The following is a 16,905-nucleotide window of genomic DNA, read 5'->3' on the forward strand; positions in this document are numbered from 1 at the left end:
CTACTAACAGTGCGGTAACCATGTTTTATTACATCTCGCATGTTCGTTACTTTTGTAATAAAGCATGGTTTCCGCACAGTTAGCACTCTTGATTGCCATATTAAAGTTGCTGTCTCCGAAACGCTTGTTTACATATTTTCAGTTTATTGTTTTTATTTTATTTTGCAAAAACAAACGGGATCATAGCCCAGTAATAAGATACCAAAGGGTGGGGGGGGGGGGCATAGTATGTATGTCGTGATATTATAATGTGTCAGTAAGGAGAGATGAAAGAGCAGAAAGTTTACCCTGTTGCTTTTGACTGTGTGCTTCAAAGTTAGATCATTTGAGCAGTGGCCTTCCGAAAAGGAGATTGAGGGTGTTGATTCCCACTGTGTGCAAAGACACCTCCTGCACCCGCAGGGCTACTTTACTTTGGCATTCAAATTCAAAGAGGCTGACGGGGAGTGTGAATGTGTATTCATGTATGTTCATGTGTGTGCATTGTGTGTGCATCTGCATCTGCATGTGTATGTGTTTGTATGCGTGGGGGATGGCTGAGGGTGGCGTGGATGTGTGCACTCGTGTAAGTGTGAGCGTGTGTGTGTTGTTCATGCATGCATGCATGCCTGCGTGTGTTCATACGTTTGTACGCGTATGCGCACATTATTCTGTACAGTATTGGCAAAATCCCGATGTCAGCGAGTACTCCTCACCACACCGAGGATTGACCATGAACGTTGTGGCAATGATCAAGAACTTCTTCTCGTGGAGGTAATCAGTGCTTGTACAGTGTGTGTGATCATGCCAAGTATGGTGCTGGGTTTGTGCCTGCACAAAACAAAACAAAAACACATTTTAAAATTTTGTTCATTATCAACGTTCTTGTGAAGTCTTAACACCACTGTTTTCCTTGTAGTTCTTCTGTCGGCACAACTCCCATTATAACCTACAAATGCTTTACGTAGTCTTTTTGAATAGCACTAAGAGTAAGATATGCCTTGTCTGGTCACAGTGACTTCTGTTGTGTCTTTGGACAAGGTCTTTGCCAGGATTCCACAACCCATGCAATTTGTTTCCGGTATAGATTTCCGATATTCTGGCACGTCCTGGCTCTCCGCCTTCTCCATGAAATAACCAGTCAAGTAGTCAACAGCATAAACTTACAACCCCATGCAATTGGGCTATTTGTGAGTAAATTGGTCGGACGTCGAGGGTTCATGGTGTGTATCTGAGCTGTGGTGTTGCTGTCATCATCCTCTGTCTTGCTGTAGGACAATGCCTGGCTACTGGTCAAGAACCTCGTGGAGCAGTGCAACTTTACCATCACAGTAAGCCATCACGTCGCGCGCGCGCCCGCGCGAAACACTCGTATTTGCCTCGGCTCATGATGTTATGTGCATGTCTGTACAGTGTATAGTCCAACGCTCTCACTCCCAGTGTGGCCGGTCGATTGTTCATGAATCAGCTCATGATGGCTTACAGGTGTAATGGTGTTCACTTTTTTCGCTTGTAACGTGACACAGTACGGATATTTGGATGTGTAAAATCGGACATTAAAACTGCACTTTTAGGACCCAAATATGCCCATGTGTGCCTGAGGCCTTCAAAGGCACCCCTTTGCACCCTGTCAAATGCATCAGTTTTAACTCTCTTGTGTCAATATTGGCTCATAGCCGGTTGTAAACAAGTGGTGGTAGTGGCGATTGAGTAATAACTTACCCACATCACATGCACGCACCGGGTATTATCATTGGGGCCAGGCACACGAGAACATGACCGTGACATAGGGCATTATGGCCAAAACCAGGAGCTGGTCCAGCATTGTCAATGCCCGCATATTGCGGTCCGATTTCTATTTACCCCCAGCCTCAAGGTACGTTTTCTGTGAATGGTCTTGCAGCTGCTGCGCTCTCTACTGGTTCTGCCTGTAGCAGTGTTCTCCTGCTCTTTTTCTCTGCATTTGCAGGTTATTGACTTGCCATCAGGGAGAAACTCAACCGTTGAATTCCGAACACCCAGCAGAGGTACAGATTTTTTTAACTCGTAAAAAGTGCAAAATCGTTCTAATGACTATTGCCTCGTACGCTTGTATGGTTGTCTGTCTTGGTCAATGGTGCCTCAGGACGTTGTGAGATGCCATGGAGCAGGATACGATACATTGCTAATATGCATGGTGCAAGATTGCTAGTATGCTATCTTGGCTGCAATTCCAGCAGTCCACAAAGACACTGTTGCTCATCTCTGAGATTCCCCTCTGCAGCAGCTTACGGGGAGGAGCAAAGGGGGGGGGGGGGGGCATATTTAGGGTTCAAGCACCCCTCAAACATTCGTCATACATGCAGGTTGGTGCAATGCACCATGCCACTACATATTTCAGGAGTCTTTGGGAGTGCCCCAACCCCTCATACCAGATCCAGGTTCCGCCTACCAGTTAGGCACCCGGCTACTAGAGGGCAGGGCAATTGGTGACCATGGCAACGCAGCACAAGTATCTATCCCACAGTGTCTAGCTAGTAGTAAAACCTGTCAAGGCGACCGCTCGGATAAGACGACCACCTGGCATAAAAGACCACTGAATCCAGGACAAAGGGATACTATTTCCAGTCAAATGACCCTGGGTAAGGAGACCACCTGGTAACAGAGACCATTATTTTGAAGGTCCCTTGAGCGGTCGTCTTAGACAGGTTTCGCTGTACTAGTAGACGAAGCAAGACTACACTGACACACTCCTTGTCTGCTCCAAAGTGAAGTGTTTTTTTGTTTGGAGTGACATTGATTAGGCTTGATCCTGTACCTTCGTGCTCTTATTGTGCTGTGACAGATGTGATCCAGCAGGCACGGGACATAAACATCGGAGATCTGCTGTTAGACACCAGGGTCAGTCCGCAGAGGAGCGACCACCTCTTCCTCGCCACAAACGTCTCCTGGAGACAGCCGTACGACATGAAGCTGCTGCGCGGCTTCTGCCTGCAGCTGTTTGAGCGCAGCAGCACGGACGACATCCCGCACCCCAGGCCCACATACTCGCAGTGCCGCGACTCAAGAATTCAGCCGGTGAGTCTTACTGGCAACCTCTGATGAAGGGCGGCAAAAGTACCGCATTTTCCATTGTATAAGCCACACCCAGATTTTGTGCTAAGAAACACATACGTTTACCCTGTATACCACCATTCATTTGACCATCTCTGAATGTGCCGATTCAGGAATGCCTCAACCTCGCCACCAACAAGCAACTCTGGTTAATGATCATTGACAGATGCATGACCACCGTATGATTTGTTTATGCGGGCAATATGCCACCTGTTCATATTATTATTATTATTATTATTAAACTCGGATGTTGAGCCATAAATAAATGTAGAAGAGAAAAGGACATATGGATACGAGTTAAGAGTAACTCTCCATCACTGTAACATGATACTTTATACAGTCAGAAAGTGCAATAACTAGGCACAAAACTTTCTGACTGTATAAAGTATCATGTTACAGTGATGGAGAGTTACTCTTAACTCGTATCCATATGTCCTTTTCTCTTCTACAATTATTATTATTATTATTATTATTACTACACCATAGCTCAGTGGTTAGAGCATCGCTGGCTACAAGCGAGGGTCCCTGGTTCGTGTCCTGGTGGTGACAGTCAATTTTTTCTTCAGACTTTTCCCGTTTGTCTCTTTCCCTCCAACCAGTTAATATTATTATTATTATTATTATTATTATTATTATTATTATTATTATTATTTGGCTTTCGGCTTGTACAATTCGTTTTCGCAAAGCTTCCCTTTCTTTACTTATCTTTGATATTTATGACCCACCCAAGTTGGGTGGTGTGCTGCTTTGCTGCTTCGAATTGTAGTTAGACCGCTTTGTCAGATATCGTACTGGTCTCGTCATCGTCCAGTAACAATCGACATTCTTTGTTCCGTTGGGACTGTAGCTTTTGCTCGTTTTCGTTGCGCTTGCCTTCCCCTCTTTGGTCTTTTCCATAACCTTGAACCTTCCAAGTTGGAAGGCTGTCGGTTAGCGCTACGGAGATGTGTTGAAGCTAGGTGTCAGGACGTCGAATGTTTCAGTACTCTGTCAGTTTTGTGCCTAGTTATTGCACTTTCTGACTGTATATAGTATCATGTTACAGTGATGGAGAGTTACTCTTAACTCGTATCCATATGTCTTTTTCTCTTCCACATTTATTTATGGCTCAACATCCGAGTTTCAAATTGCACACCTGATGAGCCGTCACGAACCATACGGCGAAACGTACGTCGTGTGAAACAACTTGTTTTGTAGTCAACTAGTCCATCACAATGTCATGCATGAGGAGTACTGTAGGAGTTTGGCTTTCGGCTTGTACAATTCGTTTTCGCAAAGCTTCCCTTTCTTTACTTATCTTTGATATTTATGACCCACCCAAGTTGGGTGGTGTGCTGCTTTGCTGCTTCGAATTGTAGTTAGACCGCTTTGTCAGATATCGTACTGGTCTCGTCATCGTCCAGTAACAATCGACATTCTTTGTTCCGTTGGGACTGTAGCTTTTGCTCGTTTTCGTTGCACTTGCCTTCCCCTCTTTGGTCTTTTCCATAACCTTGAACCTTCCAAGTTGGAAGGCTGTCGGTTAGCGCTACGGAGATGTGTTGAAGCTAGGTGTCAGGACGTCGAATGTTTCAGTACTCTGTCAGTTTTGTGCCTAGTTATTGCACTTTCTGACTGTATATAGTATCATGTTACAGTGATGGAGAGTTACTCTTAACTCGTATCCATATGTCCTTTTCTCTTCCACATTTATTTATGGCTCAACATCCGAGTTTCAAATTATTATTATTATTATTATTATTATTATTATTATTATTATTATTATTATTATTATTTGAAACTCGGATGTTGAGCCATAAATAAATGTGGAAGAGAAAAAGACATATGGATACGAGTTAAGAGTAACTCTCCATCACTGTAACATGATACTATATACAGTCAGAAAGTGCAATAACTAGGCACAAAACTGACAGAGTACTGAAACATTCGACGTCCTGACACCTAGCTTCAACACATCTCCGTAGCGCTAACCGACAGCCTTCCAACTTGGAAGGTTCAAGGTTATGGAAAAAAAGACCAAAGAGGGGAAGGCAAGCGCAACGAAAACGAGCAAAAGCTACAGTCCCAACGGAACAAAGAATGTCGATTGTTACTGGACGATGACGAGACCAGTACGATATTTGACAAAGCGGTCTAACTACAATTCGAAGCAGCAAAGCAGCACACCACCCAACTTGGGTGGGTCATAAATATCAAAGATAAGTAAAGAAAGGGAAGCTTTGCGAAAACGAATTGTACAAGCCGAAAGCCAAACTCCTACAGTACTCCTCATGCATGACATTGTGATGGACTAGTTGACTACAAAACAAGTTGTTTCACACGACGTACGTTTCGCCGTATGGTTCGTGACGGCTCATCAGGTGTGCAATTTGAAACTCGGATGTTGAGCCATAAATAAATGTGGAAGAGAAAAAGACATATGGATACGAGTTAAGAGTAACTCTCCATCACTGTAACATGATACTATATACAGTCAGAAAGTGCAATAACTAGGCACAAAACTGACAGAGTACTGAAACATTCGACGTCCTGACACCTAGCTTCAACACATCTCCGTAGCGCTAACCGACAGCCTTCCAACTTGGAAGGTTCAAGGTTATGGAAAAAAAGACCAAAGAGGGGAAGGCAAGCGCAACGAAAACGAGCAAAAGCTACAGTCCCAACGGAACAAAGAATGTCGATTGTTACTGGACGATGACGAGACCAGTACGATATTTGACAAAGCGGTCTAACTACAATTCGAAGCAGCAAAGCAGCACACCACCCAACTTGGGTGGGTCATAAATATCAAAGATAAGTAAAGAAAGGGAAGCTTTGCGAAAACGAATTGTACAAGCCGAAAGCCAAACTCCTACAGTACTCCTCATGCATGACATTGTGATGGACTAGTTGACTACAAAACAAGTTGTTTCACACGACGTACACATTCCACATTTATTTATGGCTCAACATCCGAGTTTCAAATTGCACACCTGATGAGCCGTCACGAACCATACGGCGAAACGTACGTCGTGTGAAACAACTTGTTTTGTAGTCAACTAGTCCATCACAATGTCATGCATGAGGAGTACTGTAGGAGTTTGGCTTTCGGCTTGTACAATTCGTTTTCGCAAAGCTTCCCTTTCTTTACTTATCTTTGATATTTATGACCCACCCAAGTTGGGTGGTGTGCTGCTTTGCTGCTTCGAATTGTAGTTAGACCGCTTTGTCAAATATCGTACTGGTCTCGTCATCGTCCAGTAACAATCGACATTCTTTGTTCCGTTGGGACTGTAGCTTTTGCTCGTTTTCGTTGCGCTTGCCTTCCCCTCTTTGGTCTTTTTTTCCATAACCTTGAACCTTCCAAGTTGGAAGGCTGTCGGTTAGCGCTACGGAGATGTGTTGAAGCTAGGTGTCAGGACGTCGAATGTTTCAGTACTCTGTCAGTTTTGTGCCTAGTTATTGCACTTTCTGACTGTATATAGTATCATGTTACAGTGATGGAGAGTTACTCTTAACTCGTATCCATATGTCTTTTTCTCTTCCACATTATTATTATTATTATTATTATTATTATTATTATTATTATTATTATTATTATTATTATTATTATTATTATTATTATTTGACCATCACAGTACAGTATAACCTGTGACTAACAACCACCCCTTGGGGCCAGAGAAAGCGGTCTTTAGTGCCAGGTGGTCCTTAGTTAGAGGTTTGCACCGCACAGCCATACATGAATGTGAGACCGTCTGTGCGTGGCGAAGTGGTCTGTAGTACCAGGCTGGTCGCTAGTCACGGTGGTCTTTAGTTACAGGCATTATTTTACTGTATAAGCCATACCGTCATTTTTGATTTGAATTACTATTGTTGAAAGTGCAGCTTATGCTCCGGAAGCTACTGTAGATAACTGCCTAGAAGCAGGTATCAAAAACAGCGTGCCTTGTCGGTTTGTTGTTACTCCGAATCTAGACGGCAACATATTCAATATGGGATAGGCTTCACCGCCGTGTGTGAAAAAGGTGCATAGGATTGCACTCGGATCGTTGGCAATACAACTGCAAATGCATTCATTTAGACCGTTGAGTCATGTCGGCGTGTTCTGGTTCAACTGGGCCGAGATCAGAGATCAGTCCAGTAACTGAGTGGCATCCGTCCATGCAGCCAGTAATTTTTGATCATCAGAAGTATACTGCTAAATCTGCTTTTTACTCCTCAGATCTACCAATATGATGCAATGTATACAAAGAAACTTGTCCGCCTGAAGCCTGGAACAATTTACGAGCTCGAGGTAGGAATCACATCTCTCTATCTAGGTTTGTGTCTGTCTCTCATTTTTGCTTTCTCACTTTCTCTCGCGTTCTCTCTCTCTCTCTTCTCTCTCTCTCTCTCTCTCTCTCTCTCTCTCTCTCTCTCTCTCTCTCTCTCTCTCTCTCTCTCTCTTTCTGTTCTTGTGCACATTTTTGCTCATTTGCTCCTTGCAATGGATGCATGCAGTTTTTCGGGACAGTTCTTTGTATGACACACCCCAGTAAAACCTAACATCGCTAACCTGGACTCCTGTGCACCAGGAGCAGCAGGAGCAGCAGTGCAATGATATAATGATATGAACAGCGTACACAGCACTGGCTGAGGCTCCAGTCACAGCCCACACAAGACTTAGTCTGCAAAACATTTGAATTGTATCCACTGTGATACATACTAGGGGACTCACTGGCCAGGAGAAGTCACTTCAGTCAACTGTGTAGTGTAGACCAGGCCAAAGTTAGTGGCGGCCAATTCATCAGCCTTGCAAGCTGTTGAATGGTGTAATCCCAGCACAAGTCTCTCATATGTGTATAAGGAGGCACCATCGCCTGTTTGTGTTGCGACTAAAAAAAAACTCAACAACAAGTTGCTGTGTCTAGCATAGTTCATTCTCCATCATTGCTTCAGCGATGGGCAAGTGGAATTGGAAGTGGAGGTGATACACACCGTCACAAACCATCCCTTTGTGCTATACTCTGTGTTTTCAGATTGCTACAATGGTGTCAAACAGCTTTTTCACCTTTTCGTCGTCACTGGTCTTCACAACACCAAGTAAGTTTCAGTTACTTCGTAGTAACTTTACACCGTTCAGATTCTCCGCAGCAAGAACTTTCAGCGGGCACCGTGCATACATTCATAGCCAGGAACTACTGAAAATCAGACATAGAAGACACTATATGCCCAGCCACTTTACTCCTGGATACTCTTTGATATCTGAACGTGACCTTGTTTGACGCACTGCGATTGGTAACGGAATCTGCTATGACATCTTAGGAAAGCCGCGGTGTCAGGCAGCCCTGACTTATAGGAAATTCTCCTTGACATGTGTGTTTGTCCAAGCATAGTAATGTGTTCTCTGTCTGTTGCCCGTATGCAGAGCTGCAGCCCTCCAATCTGCAGCTGCTCTCGCTGAACAGGAGCAACGCGGTCGTGGCGTGGAAGTTCAATCCGGTACGGAGCGTGAAGCAGCAGGGCGGCCGGCTCTACTTTGCATGGCTGGAGGTGCCACACGACTCCCTGCTGGCCACCGAGATTGACCAGCAGCTGGACAACCAGGAAGAGGAGACCGACTCCAAGGCGATCCAGAGCCGCATCATTGGGCAAGCTCAGCAGAGGAGTACCGACGACAGCGGTGCACTGCAACCGGCATCTTTTCTCGCCTTCCTCTCCGACTGGAACCTCCTCCGCGAATACGTGCAGAAGAAGACGTCCTTTTCCGGAATACGCAGCATAGAGCTACATGACTCGGTATGTATTGGAAAGTCACGCGGCATGTTCGAATGTTTAATCTACGTACCGCTAATCGGTGGCCAAATACCTCCACTGCACCCATACCTCGTTTATCCGAGTGGCACTACCCGTAACCTTCGAATGTCCATAACTCTGCATCACATACGCGTTCCGATGGGGAAAGGCCAGAGATATGGCCGCTGATGATGCGTCACTCAGTATCACCACGAAATGAAAACAGAGTAATTGTTCCTCTAACACTCCCCCAACGGATAGACTGAAGTACCCGCAGATAGTTGACGTGTGAGTTTGTGTACTGTCATTTGGTGCGCTGATATCACAGCAGACACAACACACGACATATTGCTTATAGTTTAGCATGGATCTGTGCATGTAAACGAGAGGCAATCTACCGAGCTTCTGTCAATGGTAAAACCATGATAACGTTGTATCGATGGATAAACATAATTATTTGGATAATGGATAAACACACTTTGATAACAGGCGAGCATATTCAACTCATACTCCAAAGAAAGATTCAAAAGGGTCTCCGTTTTTTTTTATCGTCACTCTTCTATGACACAGCTAACATGCACTTTTGATCTGTCGGCTGTTCGTGTGCAGGATACCTATTCCACTGACATCAATGGTCTGACGGCTGGCCGCCTGTATGCAGTCGTGGTACGTACCGACCACTGCTTGTATGCGTCCAGTCCGGAAACATTTGGCCAATCCAACTGTTGTGGACGGTTGGATATTGACACTCATGATTTCTTTCAATTCATCATGCATTTTTCAGTCCACGTGCTTGTCGTCCTTTTTGCTACTCATGTAAAGATGAAAATGGAATCGACTACTAGTATGCATTTTCTTGAACAGACAACCAATGTTGTGACAATCCCGTGACAGCAATATGCAAGAAATCTAGTCTGGATTACTTGCAGGGTGTTAACATCTGTTTGTGCTTTACTCAATAATTTGCCGGCCCAACATCGTCCCAGACCAATCTTCTCTTCCCTTCTGTTCTCCGCAGATATTTGGCCCAAATGTCCATGGACGTCCTGGCATTCCAAGCTTGCAGCTCGCGTTCAAAACCGAGAGTAAGTTGTCTAAAAAAGGAGTTTAAGTTAATCAGTCGATTGCTTAGCTAAGCAGTGAAGCTTATTTTCTCCCAAGTTTTGGTTGACTCAAAGATTTGAGATTGTCAGATTTTTTCAAGTTTTCCTTTGGTTTTCTGGATGAAGTTGATGAGTCGACACGTTCTGAACACTGCTGTCTGCAGACTCGCAGAGTAAGGCTTGACGGCTGTCATGTGCGTATACGTGTGTGTGTGTGTCTGTCTGTGTGTGTGTGCGCGTGTGTGTGCGTGTGTGTGTGTGTGTGTGTGTGTGCGTGTATGTGCGCACAAATGCATGTGTGTGTGTGCATTCCATGTCCGTTTGTCTATAGAACCTGATGGCGATAATAGCAGTGATGACACTGGACCCGATCCAAGAGGTGCCAGTGGCAGTAGCAATGGCGGCGGTAGCTTCTGGACAAAGGGTCACGTGGCATCCGTAGTCGTACCGTCCGCCGGCATCGTTCTCATCCTGGTCGTCGTGGTGATGATCCTGGTCATCGTCTACCTGTGCAGGCAGCGCAGCCGCGGCTATCCCACGTCAGCACAGCACGGCAATGCTGCACTGGTCAGGAAGCGAAGTGTGGGTGATGTCATCATGACGTCATCAAGCATGCACCCCAGCGGTGGTCGCGATTCGTCGGCATGCTTCCGCAGGCAGAAGGCGGACTCGGGCAGTCTGGGCGGCGGATCAGGCAGCGTGATCTCGCGCCCGGCCACGTGGATAGCGCACGACGCCAATGCTGTACCAATGCTTCACTTCTCGGCGCACGCGGACAATCACGAACCGTCAGCCCGCAGCCTTGCGTGCGGTGCCGGTGGTGGTGGTGGTGGTGGTGTTGGCACGACGATCGTCACGACAATGGCGGCCGGCTCGAGCAGTGGTGTCGGTGCCGATGTGACCTACAGTTCGCTGAGTGCCATGTCCAGTCCGGTGCACTACGGCGGCACACGGCGCGTCTCCAGCTTCTCCGGTGTCGGCTCGCCGGGGCACTCGCGAAACCAAACGCTCTCCGTGCCGCCGGGCGACGGACGTGAAGGTCCGAGCATTGAGCTGAGACGTGCTCCCTCGGGGAGATCATGCGTTCATGCAGTCGGTAAGCGAGCGTTATCACACGGCATCTGATGTTATGCGAGTACATCTACTGTATAGGTGGACATGGTAGGGAAAAGTATGACCACATTGGGTGGGTTGCACACATGCAATTTTTTGGAGCAGGCAATACATGTATAGCTAAGTGGCTTCTTCCAGTGTGCGGTATGATGATTGCATGTCCGGTGGGGAGCAGGAATATTTAGTAAGCACCTGATGCGTTTTGTTGGTACCCCCCCCCCCCCCCCTCCCCCTCCCCAACTGATTGTAGTGGCATATAGCCGTCAAAGAATAGACAGACTGTTCAGTGCCCTTGTCTTGATGATGAGGTATGGTGAACCACACACGCACACGCTGTGCTAAGTTCCTCCTATTATAGAATTCGGGCTTTATATGCTAGTACTTGGCTAATCTGAACCACTCATACACGCTGCATGCTATGTTCTCCCTATTTTAGAATTCGGTCTTCATGATAATGGGCTAATGCATGTGAACCACACTCATACACACCCTGTGCTTTGCTCTCCCTATTACAGAATTCAGCGCCATACGCCCGGGCAGTCCCAATCATCCCTTGGCCGGTAGCATCGCCTCGCCCGAGCACAAGAACATCTTCCTCAGCACCATCTACGGCGAGAGCGTGTTCAATCACGACTCGCTGCGACGCTCAAAGTCCAGCATGGCCGCCATCGGAGGAGGCAGCCCAGCGCCGACGTCGTCAGCAGTCTCGGCGTCCTCGTCTTCGTCATCACAACCGCCCAGGACGGCACCAAAGCCGTTCAAGTTTGGGGGAGAGGGCGGCAGTGCGCGTGACCACCACCGTCCGTACTGCGTCACCACCACGTCGACTGCATGCAGTGCCCCTCGCGTCAGCACCTGCACCATATCCGTCTCCAACGCCAATGAGAGCGCGCTGGCAAGTTTCCGGGCGCCCGACTCCACTGCAACTGCCGCTGCATCATGATTTTTACCCCTAGCAAATACTTCCTCTTTTTTTTGTGTTGCATGCCACAAGCATCCCCTCCCGTGCAGTACTTTCCGTGTACCGCCGCACCGTCTCAATGACTTCCGAGCAGTCTTCAACGAACAGCGAACGGAGTGATTCAGATCTTGCCTTGAATCCACTCGCATTCCCTAAAGATTACAATCCCTCAACCAATGAATATTCCCTAAAGACATGCTCATTGCGAGAACAGATTTAGCTACACCCAATGAAGCTAAAAAATAAATTTACTTATTAGAATAATTATGACGACATGCATGTACTGCCATAAAAACGTAATCTTGTAATGGTACAATAAATGCAACAGCTCTTATCACGTTCAGAATAACATATCCGTATCCATCTCTAACTGACTACGAATAAATTTGACCTTTAGTTCGCTTGAGCAGCTATTATTCGAGAGCTTTATAAAAGCAAAGGAGCCCCCTCCAGACTCAGATTTATGTAATTTTCTTATTCGTTTACCAACCCTGGTGCATACTGCCGCTAACTGCTTGAGCCCCCACTTGTTCAAAACCGATAACTGTATATCTCGTACGCTCCGGTACGCACATAGAAGTATGATACACGTTGCGACACAGCATATTCATGCGTTTGAGAAAATGTAATGGACATTGATTCGTGACTGTATTTCTTGGCATCATGCATGTCCATTCGTAATGCCTTACCAATATCAACTCCCTGACTGTAATGATCAAATTCTACATGATGTTTTGCAAGCACATTGAAACACATCTATACAATACGACCATCACCACAGTGGCCAGCATTGAACAATGCTGGGGTGTGCATATGCGCGCACACCCGCGCGCGCGTGTGTGTGTGTGTGCTTGTGTATGTGTTAACGTGTGTGCATGTGTGTGTGTGTGTGTGTGTGTGTGTGTGTGTGTGTGTGTGTGTGTGTGTGTGTGTGTGTGTGTGTGTGTGTGTGTGAACATGAGTGTGCACGTCAGCGGGTGTGACTCTCGTTGGCCGCTAGCCTGCGGAGCGTGCTGCGTACCGTACTCAACCGAACTACCCGTGTCTGTCGGCACCTCGTATGAGGGGACATGTGACCGTCTTACAGCAATGTTCAGGACAGGTGTGAATGTGTTCGTATGAGGGGACATGTGACCGTCTTACAGCAATGTTCAGGACAGGATAGGACAGGTGTGAATGTGTTACGCTTACTGATGGGCCAGACTCTGTTGCGCATGCGCATGCAAATACTTTAACGGAAAATCTGCTCTTACCTTCGCCAGCAATTGCATGACCTTTGGCTTCGACACTGAATTTCTTATCTCACCGGCGAGGACAAGATTTAGATGAGCGTGTAAAGGTCGTCAAGTTCTGCGCAACATCACTTTATGATCTAGACTGAGCCCCTATGTACATGGTGGCTCAGCCATTTAGAGACAGTTCTACACAAAGAAGAAGAAGAAGGATGGCCTAGGCTACGACTCTGAACCCCAGTTCTTCGGCACCTGACCGTACTGGCACTGATCAGCACATTCTCCGAAATGTCAGACATTTAACCCATTTAGCGCTACAGGCCATAGGGGCTATGCATGCACCCATCCTCTGCATACATTTTCGGCAAAAAAATTCAAATCACGTGCAAGAGCGATTCGAGCACGGCGAAGTTCGCGGCGCGCGATGCCCACGAGTACATACGCTGCCTATGATGTGTCTAGAGACTCCGGGGTCTCTTTCAGCCCTACGCTGAAACATGGAAGAAAGTCCAGTACGATAGCTTATCAGCCGGAATATATTCGGGCTCAGCGCCCTGACGTCATTCTGAATTCCAAATATATTCGGGCTCAGCAGCACTGCACATAACACACTCTCCCAGGGCATGCATATCAGAAATCTGATGGAAGAAAGAAACAAGTGAAGCACAAAGAAACTTCGGAAGTGAGATATAGGAATAGTCAAGAATAAACGTGATGAAACGAGGGCCAAATTGAAGTGATAAATTTGTTAGAAGAGGTTAAAAATTTGCTAGCAACTAAACGGGTCACTGAAATATAGAAGTGACGGAAGAAAATGAAAGTGGTGGCCATGATTTTTGACATTGGGAACACTTTCACAGATAATAATTATTGACAACTACACGACAAAATGCACAGCAATGGGACACAGCGCTACAACAACGCAACACAACGCTACAGCAGTGCTACACATCGCTACAGCAATGCAACACATCGCTGCAGCAAATGCTACACATCACTACAGCAGTGCAACACATCGCTACAGCAGTGCAACGCATCGCTACAACAACGCAACACGACGCTACAGAAGTGCAACACATCGCTACAGCAATGGGGCACAATGCTACAGCAGTGCAATGCAAGGCTGTACCAGCGCAGCACTACGCTGCACCAGTGCGACGCACCACACTACAGCAGTGGATCTAAACAGAGAACGCCCAGTAGTGGGAGCAGACAAGATAAACATACTCTGGAGTAAGCTGGCGGCAGCAAACAACACGACAGGCAGGCACAGTGCAGCCAGGTGAAAGTTGGCACGCCGGAATCAAGCCGCAGTTTGCAGGCGCTGCTCACAAGGCGACCTCTGGACCGCCAGCTTAACACCAGCACAGAGAGCAGGTAAACCGATGCTTGCAACAGCAAGGCACAATCCGAACATGCCGTGCTGCGCAACTACTGTATACCTATTGAGCTGAATCGGTACCCAGAATCAGCCCTGATCAAAAGTGGCTGCCACTGATGGGTTTGCAAGCTCACCGCACATACACATGCAGCGAGCGGAACGAAGCAAACAAGAGAGATTACTAGCTAGATCGCGGCTATAAACGTAGCTAAGACAGAATTCCAGGACGTGGAATACAGATAACCGAGAAACGACGAAGCTGCAGTACTCAGACGATTATGAAAAGCGCCTCGACATGTGGATACCCTAGAGTAGAGTTTAGAGCACGTTTGTGCTTCTAGGTGGTATGACAGTAGGCAGGCATCGTACTCACACAACATTGTTCAGGCTGCAGTTGTCCACGCGTCAACACAATCGTACACTGGATGCTAGTAAGTTACATGGACTGCAGACCAGGACGTGTGTGTGTGTGTCTAGTGTGACGTCTCGCCGACCACCTCTCCGCGCAGGAAGCGGCGTACAATCTCGTTGAACTCCTGTGCATAGCGCAGGTGAATGTTGTGCTTGCCTGCAGAGACAGCGTGAAAACAGAGACAACGTGAAAACAGAGAAAGAGTGAAAACAGAGAAATAGAGAGGAGAGAGAGAGAGAGAGAGAGAGAGAGAGAGAGAGAGAGAGAGAGAGAGAGAGAGAGAGAGAGAGAGAGAGAGATAGAGAGAGAGAGATAGAGAGAGAGAGATTTCTCTAGTCGATCTCTAGTTTGGACTCGGATGGAGAGCCAAGGTTTAATTTATACAAAAGAGAAAGGACCAAGGAACTACAAGTGTAATGTTATCGCATGAGCTGATTGTTTACTAACTGGTGGTGTTAGTGGACAGTATAGCGTAACTTGTAGTTCCTTGGTCCTTTCTCTTTTCTATGATCTCTAGTTGATCAACTTACCATCTGGGAAGTTCTTGTACTGCAGAGGTGCTGGAATGGTCTTACGATAGAACTCAGCGTGGAAACCCGGCACAAATCCATCCTTGTCACCATGCAGGAGCAATGTTGGACACGTTACCTTAATCATGATGCACATACAGGTAGATACACACACACACACACGCACGCACGCACGCACACACACATACACACACACACAGAGCCAGACACACCACACATACCCCCCCCCCCCCCCCCCCCCACACACACACACAGAGCCAGACACACCACACATACCCACACAACCACACACATATACACGCACAGGCAGACAGACAGACACATCAACACAGACACACTGATAAAAGGAACAGAAGAGAGAGAGAGAGAGAGAGAGAGAGAGAGAGAGAGAGAGAGAGAGAGAGAGAGAGAGAGAGAGAGAGAGAGAGAGAGAGAGAGAGAGAGAGAGAGAGAGAGAGAGAGAAACAAAGAGAGATTCAGAATATCTTTGCAGTACAGTCAACCTTGCCAATAACGACCCTCGGTAGAGCATGAAAACATTGCCGTCCTTCGCGAGGTTGAACGTACGCATTGAAATGGTCACTGGGTGTGAATACTGTGTCGTTATTCATGAGTCGTGTTATAGCTGGGGTTAGTCGTGTTATAGCTGGGGTTAGTCGTGTTATAGCCGGGGTTAGTCGTTGTTATAGCCGGGGTTAGTCGTGTTATAGCCGTGGTTAGTCGTGTTATAGCCGGGGTTAGTCGTTGTTATAGCCGGGGTTAGTCGTTGTTATAGCCGGGGTTAGTCGTGTTATAGCCGGGGTTAGTCGTGTTATAGCCGGGGTAAGTCGTTGTTATAGCCGGGGTTAGTCATGTTATAGCCGGGGTTAGCCGTGTTATAGCCGGGGTTAGTCGTTGTTATAGCCGGGGTTAGTCGTGTTATAGCCGGGGATAGTCGTGTTATAGCCGGGGTTAGCCGTGTTATAGCCGGGGTTAGTCGTTGTTATAGCCGGGGTTAGTCGTGTTATAGCCGGGGTTAGTCGTGTTATAGCCGGGGTTGTTAATGACAGGATTCACTGTACCTTTTTGGCATCTTCCCGGCAGATATCACCACCGGCATCCAGCAGTTCCTGCATCGCCTTCAGCCAGTCGGTCCACATCTTCTGCAGCCCGTCGGCACCGTAGACCTTGACGAACGGCTCGGCCATGCGAGGACTCCATGTGGACGTGTCCGCCGCAGCGTTGTACAGGTCGACGTCCTCCTGGGTAATGTAGGCATTGCCGCCCCACATCACCAGACGCTTGACCAGGTCGGGCCGCTGCGCCGCCATAATCGCGCCGATGTTCGCGCCGTCGCTCCAGCCCAGT

General features: G+C 47.1%; 2 protein-coding genes across 3 annotated transcripts in view; one reads left to right on the forward strand and one right to left on the reverse strand.

Annotated features, from left to right (window-relative positions):
• Positions 1–12,778, forward strand: part of LOC135811757 (uncharacterized) — a 29,571-nt gene extending 16,793 nt beyond the window's left edge. For both annotated transcript variants that reach the window (XM_065325003.1, XM_065325004.1), the window contains exons 8-18: positions 659–753; positions 1,254–1,310; positions 1,949–2,006; positions 2,804–3,036; positions 7,274–7,345; positions 8,070–8,133; positions 8,459–8,829; positions 9,436–9,492; positions 9,845–9,911; positions 10,261–11,025; positions 11,558–12,778. In XM_065325003.1, coding sequence (XP_065181075.1) covers positions 659–753; positions 1,254–1,310; positions 1,949–2,006; positions 2,804–3,036; positions 7,274–7,345; positions 8,070–8,133; positions 8,459–8,829; positions 9,436–9,492; positions 9,845–9,911; positions 10,261–11,025; positions 11,558–11,985 — 2,267 coding nt within the window. In that variant the 3' untranslated portion in view covers positions 11,986–12,778. The remainder of the gene's footprint in view (positions 1–658; positions 754–1,253; positions 1,311–1,948; positions 2,007–2,803; positions 3,037–7,273; positions 7,346–8,069; positions 8,134–8,458; positions 8,830–9,435; positions 9,493–9,844; positions 9,912–10,260; positions 11,026–11,557) is intronic.
• A 1,071-nt stretch (positions 12,779–13,849) lies between these two features.
• LOC135811758 (valacyclovir hydrolase-like) overlaps positions 13,850–16,905 on the reverse strand; it is a 3,536-nt gene continuing 480 nt past the window's right edge. Inside the window, exons 1-3 of the mRNA XM_065325005.1 lie at positions 16,620–16,905; positions 15,559–15,676; positions 13,850–15,184 (exon numbers count right to left, since the gene is read on the reverse strand). The exon at positions 16,620–16,905 is cut by the window's right edge and continues 480 nt beyond it. Of these exons, the coding sequence (XP_065181077.1) occupies positions 15,090–15,184; positions 15,559–15,676; positions 16,620–16,905 (499 nt within the window). The 3' untranslated portion in view covers positions 13,850–15,089. The remainder of the gene's footprint in view (positions 15,185–15,558; positions 15,677–16,619) is intronic.

This window comes from Sycon ciliatum, chromosome 3 (genome assembly GCF_964019385.1).
Source record: "Sycon ciliatum chromosome 3, ocSycCili1.1, whole genome shotgun sequence".
In the NCBI taxonomy this organism is placed as follows: Eukaryota; Metazoa; Porifera; class Calcarea; order Leucosolenida; family Sycettidae; genus Sycon; species Sycon ciliatum.